Source organism: Micromys minutus (genome assembly GCF_963924665.1).
Source record: "Micromys minutus genome assembly, chromosome: 7".
In the NCBI taxonomy this organism is placed as follows: domain Eukaryota; kingdom Metazoa; phylum Chordata; class Mammalia; order Rodentia; family Muridae; genus Micromys; species Micromys minutus.
The window spans coordinates 7,213,233-7,220,117 of NC_137976.1; the positions used below are offsets into that span (position 1 = coordinate 7,213,233).

The 6,885-nt window shown below is 39.3% G+C and overlaps 1 protein-coding gene across 1 annotated transcript; it reads left to right on the plus strand.

The window, feature by feature from the left end:
• Positions 1-312: 312 nt before the first annotated feature.
• On the plus strand, positions 313-6,605 carry LOC308422481 (uncharacterized protein; the record flags this gene model as incomplete). Its single annotated transcript, XM_080919094.1, has 2 exons — positions 313-682; positions 6,163-6,605. The coding sequence occupies 2 exons, from the start codon at positions 313-315 to the stop codon at positions 6,603-6,605; spliced, it is 813 nt and encodes a 270-aa protein (XP_080775220.1).
• Between the last annotated feature and the right edge of the window lie 280 nt (positions 6,606-6,885).

Consider the following 6,885-nt stretch of genomic DNA (forward strand, 5'->3'; position numbering starts at 1 on the left):
CATGAAATGAATTTATAGAGGGTAAGTTATAGTTTCTTAAGCTTCACCTTTCATAATATATATTGTTATTCTTATATTCTTTAATGCCTATTTAAAGTTCCTAGAGTAGTAGTAAGTAAATTGAGAATTCCTAACTAAATTTTTGGAGAATGAATCTGTTTTAGACACATGGTTGTAAAATGAGAAAACAGAGCCCATGTGAGGCATGAGCCATCAATCTCTGCAGGATATAAAAGCCCAGGGAGACTGGCTGACATTCACACTTCTGAGACATTCTTCTACCTCTCAGCTGAGACCTCACCTCCTGCAACCATGTGCTGCAACTACTACGGAAACTCCTGTGGAGGCTATGGATATGGCTCTGGCTATGGCTGTGGTTATGGCTTAGGCTATGGCACTGGCTATGGGTCTGGCTATGGCTGTAGATATGGCTCTGGCTATGGCTGTGGATACGGCTCTGGCTATGGCTGTGGCTATGGCTCTGGCTATGGCTGTGGATACGGCTCTCGCTATGGCTGTGGATACGGCTCTGGCTATGGCTGTGGATACGGCTCTCGCTATGGCTGTGGATACGGCTCTGGCTATGGCTGTGGCTATGGCTCTCGCTATGGCTGTGGATACGGCTCTGGCTATGGCTGCGGATACGGCTCTGGCTATGGCTGCGGATACGGCTCTCGCTGCTGTAGCTACAGAAAATGCTATTCCTCTTGCTGCTAGTCTGTACCATAAATTCTCTACTCAGGGACTAGGCAGCAGAAGAGCAAGTTGAACTGGAATTCCCATCTGTTTCCTTCAAGCCTCCAAATGACTGACAACTCTGTACTGGACAGTAGAAAACATCTCACAATATGTGTTTGATCCTGAAATAATGGGTTTGGTTCATCGTGGAAGATGAATTTTATTTTACTGGGTTTCAGAGTGTGTCCTTTACAACTGTCTCTTTGAACTTGTGATACAGCTGTCTTCACAACCACAGAAGAAATGTACAATTGGAATATAAAAATGTGGGAAAATTCCAGTTTTTAAATAAAAATAATTTATTCACTATGAGCTCTGCAGTCTTTTGTCAGTAGTATCCTTAAATATCATATACTTGACATATATCAATCAGAAGCTAACACAATTGAGATATGTGAAATAACACATCTTAGAGTGCAGAAAATGTGCTAGAACCTAAGCCCTGGAAAAGGAGCCTTTCTTCTTGCTCTTGCTTTATTTCTTTTATGTTTCAGTGGGGGTGATGAACATGAACACTGTTCCAGGCACGGAAACAAACAGGGTGGATGATGAAGGCAATCTGTAGAAGCTCTAGAACCTTGGTCTGGTCTACACTTTTAGTAGGGAACCTCTTCCTTTCTGCCTCTTACTGTCTTATGCAGCCACTCAGTTAAAGGAAGCTGAGCAGAGGAGGCTTGCAGCCACCTATTGTGTTGGTCATCCAGCCACTTCAACCAAAAACACACCTCAGAAATGATGATTCTATGAGTTGCACACATCTTCTGGAAACGTATGAAATTTAGAGTCTCCCAATGTGAAAAGGCTAGTTTGCTGCCAATTGAAAAAATTCTGCACTACAATATTTATGTCATTTGAGAAACAGCTGCTCCATACTATGCGTACTGGGAGCATTTGGAATGTAATGAGTTCTGTTTCTAGAAATGGGTCCCATTAAAATGTTATGTTATTTTGTAAATATCTATCTATCTATCTATCTATCTATCTATCTATCTATCTATCTATATACACTGGAAAATAAGATATATATATATATATATATATATATATATATATATATATATATATATATATATATATATATATATATATGTGTGTGTGTGTGTGTGTGTGTGTGTGTGTGTGTGTGTGTGTGTGTGTGTATGTGTGTGCTAGTGGACATGTAGAATAAGACACGTTTTATCTCTTCTGTGTACTTTAGGTAATAAAAACATATTGGTTATCTTTGAAAAACCCTTTTCATCATGAAGCATGACTTGGTTTTGAAAGATCTATCTTTGCTATCATGTGTTCATTTGGGTAGTGACATGTAGGAAAAGAAGGATTTTATGATGAAGACAATGAAGTCTCATATTCATCCATGTTTGCTATTTTTGTTTGATTCATGTTTCTCCATGTGCCACAACTGGCCGACCACCCTTCTTTTATAAGATGCCCCTGTGTTACTAGTGTAAATTCACAATTGTCTCTAAGCACAGACTGAGCTGTCTGCATTATTTTGCATATTTTAAAATCTTCCTTTTTGTGTACGAACGACATGGAATTAGGTACCACTAGAAGGAATTAGTCCAATTATTCCTATAGTTGGAATTTAAAGCAAAATTCCCTTCACACTATGGTAAGTTTTTTGACTGTGTAGAGGGGCATTAAAAAGAAAAGAGCCTTCTCTACACGTTTTATTGTCCTGAAGTTATTCAAGTGTTTGGATCTCCAGGTTTGGTAAGGCTGAGTAAGATTTTCTACTCAGATAGTTCGTTAATTAACTTAGCTGGTTAAGATGGCTCACTTACTTGGTTAATCTTTCTCAGTCACTTCTAGTTAGGAATTTCATGGTTCCACAAGTGAAGGATGAGCAGAAAAAAAATTATAGCTTGGAGAATGGGGTCTGTAAGCCCAGAAAAAATAATGCCCAAGTTGTTGTGGACCTATGAAGAAAAATATCACATTTGTGATGAGTTTTGAAGCAACATCCTTCTATTATTTCTAGGTTTCTGTGAATAACTAGAAAGGACCTAAGTAAGTAGCATTAGTACCTTCATAACCATGGCTTTAGGCAACGTGGTTAAGATTATTTAATCATGAAGACTCAATGCTTCGGTGAGGGAAAAGACAGCACCAAGCTCTTTGATGCTCAACAGAGATTCACTTCACAATTAACAACACAATCCATTAATAGTGGATAAATGAAAAAATAAATATATGTTGTAATAAAAGTGAATATGAATTGTAAACAACAGAAATTGAGGCTAAATTATCACTCAAAATAGGCAGAAATCTAAAACTAAATGATGAACATCACATATTAAATTATGAGGATTCCTTAATAATACTGTATAATAATTATCAATCGTATGTCTCAAAATCAGATCAGATCATCTAAGAGATATCAATCAGGTACAATATAATATATCCAGAAAACAGTATTTGTAGTGACTCTTCCTATTCTATAGGTCCTATAATCATCTCACTCCCTTTGTCCTGATGATGCCCCAGCATGTGAGTGTGTGTGTGTGTGTGTGTGTGTGTGTGTGTGTGTGTGTGTGTGTGTATGAATGTGTCTTATTTAGGCTCAGCATTCAACCTTCACTTTTTCTTATAAATTATTTAAAGGACTAGAGCAAAACCATCTCTAACATTTCCACAGAATTCAAAAATAGTGACACTCTCACATTTGCTTGTTTGTTTTGTTATTGAAAGTAGGGTGGAGTTTGGCAAGAAAACAAAAGGGGCTAGTAATTCTGATGCACACACATGTGAAAATCTTCTATTGTATTTTAGCAAGCAGAAATCTACAATGCTTTACGAGAATTTTTTCCCATGAACAACTAGAATTTGCCCTGTTATGGAAGAATGGATTGTTACACTTGAATAAAAAACAAAAACCAAAACAATAGGACAGGATACACCATATTAAGACAATGAAGGACAAACCTCACATAACAATAGTACTAGATACAGAAACACATTTGGAAATATTTATCAACTTCTACAATAAAAACCTCAACTGTTTTTTATCTGTAAGCAGTTTACATAATCACATTAAAGCCTACACACCATGTCTGATGCTAACGTTATTTTCTACAGAGAAAATCTTTCAGCTTTTCTAAGGTATGGCTAATTGTGCTGTGGCTGCCCACTACAATATTGTAATAGGTGACCCAGTCATATGGGCATAGAAAAGAAATGTAAGATATAAAAATAGAATGGAGTCTGTATTATATTTATATCCCTCCACTGTGCTGTGCTGTGTGTGTATGTGTGCATGTGTGTGAGACTGCATGCACATATGTTTCCTACATGTAGAGATGAGAAGACAAGATTCGGTAACATTCCATTCACTTTTTGGTGTGTATAGGGTCATCTCACTCATCTGAACCTGGCCTGTAGGTTTCTTCTCCCTCCTGGTGTTATGAGTTTGTACCACCAAGTCTCTGTTTGTTTGTTTTGTTTTTCATTTGCGATGTGGGTATAGCTTCCAAACCATATGCTTGAAACCAGAGGACAATATTGTCTGTCCCCTCCTCCTTCATTAGTGGCTATCTCTTGTTAAGTCTTTTCTGATGCCCTGTCTGTTTCTGAAACTCACTGATTATCATCACTATGTTCTGGTACGTTAGTCCCACCTTCCTAATGACTGCACAGCAAGGTTTGTTTGTTTATATGTGTGTTCATCAGCATCATTGAGACACCATTCATAAAATATGCATAAGTGCAATGCATATAAATTCCCAGCTTTAGAGTTATGATTACATACGCGAATCCGCCACCAATATCAAACATATTAATCCCTGTCAAATTTCCTTACTCTGATTTTTTTAACATGATAGAAAATTTTAACAAGATAGCTGCTCCCATTGTGAATTTCAAAGTGCCTAGTACAGCACTGTGAGCTGCATCAGATTTCAGTCTGTTTGCTAACATCTTGAACCTGTGAGCATTTCTCTTAGACTTTCTTAAAGACTACTATATTCATAGTATATTTAAATTTTTTCATGGAATAATAATTTTGTGTTGAATTCTCTGTGACTGTCTAATATGTGGCTTCTGACTCCTAACTAGAATTAGAATGATTGGAAGATTTTTACACTGAGGTATGATTGTGTGCACACCATAGCTGAACCTGTGGTCATATGTGTGCAAAGAAGCAAAGCAGACACAAGGGAAAAATGCCTCCAGGGAAGCTAAGAATGAGACAGAAATCATTTTATAGAAACTCATCACTACAGAAATAATGAGAAATAATTTTAGGGACATGGTTGTAAGGTGAAAGTAAAGATATCTTGTATGTTATGGCCATTTATAGAGGCTAGATGATATGCATACTTCATAAATATGCTCCAGCCCCTTGGCCAAAATCATCTTTTATAGATGCCTAAGAGCACACTGCATGGCTATTTCCCATAATCACCACTCCGTGCAACAAGACATTAAGTCAAGCTGCTTCTAGTTATAATCCTGTACTGTTTGATTGAAATCTGTGATCTACACATGCACTCCACTCATCTGGAATATTTCTTACTTAAATCACAATTTACAAGGAAGCATTGAAACCCTGACTAACTCTAAGTATAGACCGAGTAATCTCGTAAAAACTGACCTGCTTAAATATTTTCCACTCAATTTGTCTAAAAACGTATTGAATGAGTGACTCACTGAATCAAGACATTTTCAGTTCTCTGCATCGAGACTTTGGGATCTACTCTCCTTTAAATTGTTTGAGATAAATATACTCAGAAGCTGGTGCATAGGAATTTCAATAAAATGTGGTGAAAAGGGGAAGAAAAGGCACTGCTTGGCTACAGGACAGATAAACAAATGGACGGGACTTCTGTAGAATGAAGGCGGAGGTTTCAGAAGTGGTTGTAGCTAGTTAAGGTAGACTTCTTTGTCCAGAATCCATGAGAAGTAATTTAGAAGTCTGTTGCAGGAAGGGATGAATCATAGGGAAGGAGAGCAGGAGCCAAGGGGAACCTCCTGCTGTCGGTGACACTCTTAACAATAAGTAAGTACACAGCATGTGATGCCAAGGACCTTCAATGACACAGTGAAAAACATACCTTTATAGGTTCCCACATATGCTGTAATGTTTTCTGTTATGTCATGGTCATAAAATTAATTAGGAAAAATAAATCATGGTGCCTAAGTTTAAGTGTTTGGAAAAATACATCTGCATTTCCTTGAATGCGTGTATGAATTCCTAGGGAGTAAACTGTGAATTCCTAGCGTGACTGTTCATAGTGTGAGTTCACTTTAGGAAGATGATTGTAAAAAGAGAGGAGCCCATGTGAGGCATGAGACAGCCAGTCCTGTAAGTATATAAAGGTCTGAGGAGACTGGAAGACAGCGTCACTTCAGAAACACCCGACTCAACCGAAACCCAATCTCTTAACGCCATGTGTTCCTACGACTACAGAAACTCCTGTGGAGGCTGTGGCTACATCTCCGGCTGTGGCTCTGGCTATGGCTGTGGATACGGCTCTGGCTACGGCTGTGGATACGGCTCTGGCTACGGCTGTGGATACGGCTCTGGCTATGGCTGTGGATACGGCTCTGGCTATGGCTGTGGATACGGCTCTGGCTATGGCTGTGGATACGGCTCTGGCTATGGCTGTGGATACGGCTCTGGCTATGGCTGTGGATACGGCTCTGGCTATGGCTGTGGATACGGCTCTGGCTATGGCTGTGGATACGGCTCTGGTTATGGCTGTGGATACGGCTCTGGCTCTCGCTGTGGCTCTGTCTGTGGATATGGCTGTGGATATGGTTGTGGATATGGTTCCAGGTATGGCTGTGGATACAGCTCTAGCTCTGGCTGTGGCTCTGGCTGCAGACCACTTTGCTACAGAAAATGCCATTCTTCTTGCTGCTAGTCTTCTCTGCAATTCTGCCTTTACCCTGGGAAAAATCACTACAAGCACACGCCCAGCAGGAACCTCTGTCCATTTCCTTCAAGCCGAGAAGTGACATACTGCTGTGTGAGCACCCCTAAATGATGTCACAGTGTGTGTTTGCACTGGGACGTCCGATACTTCAGCATGTGCTGGAAGATGGATTTTGTTAACTGCATTTTGGAGTATAAACCCTTATGACTGTGTCTTTGAGCCTGTGCCGCAGTCACCTTCAGAAGACATCTCCAGCTTGAGTACATGG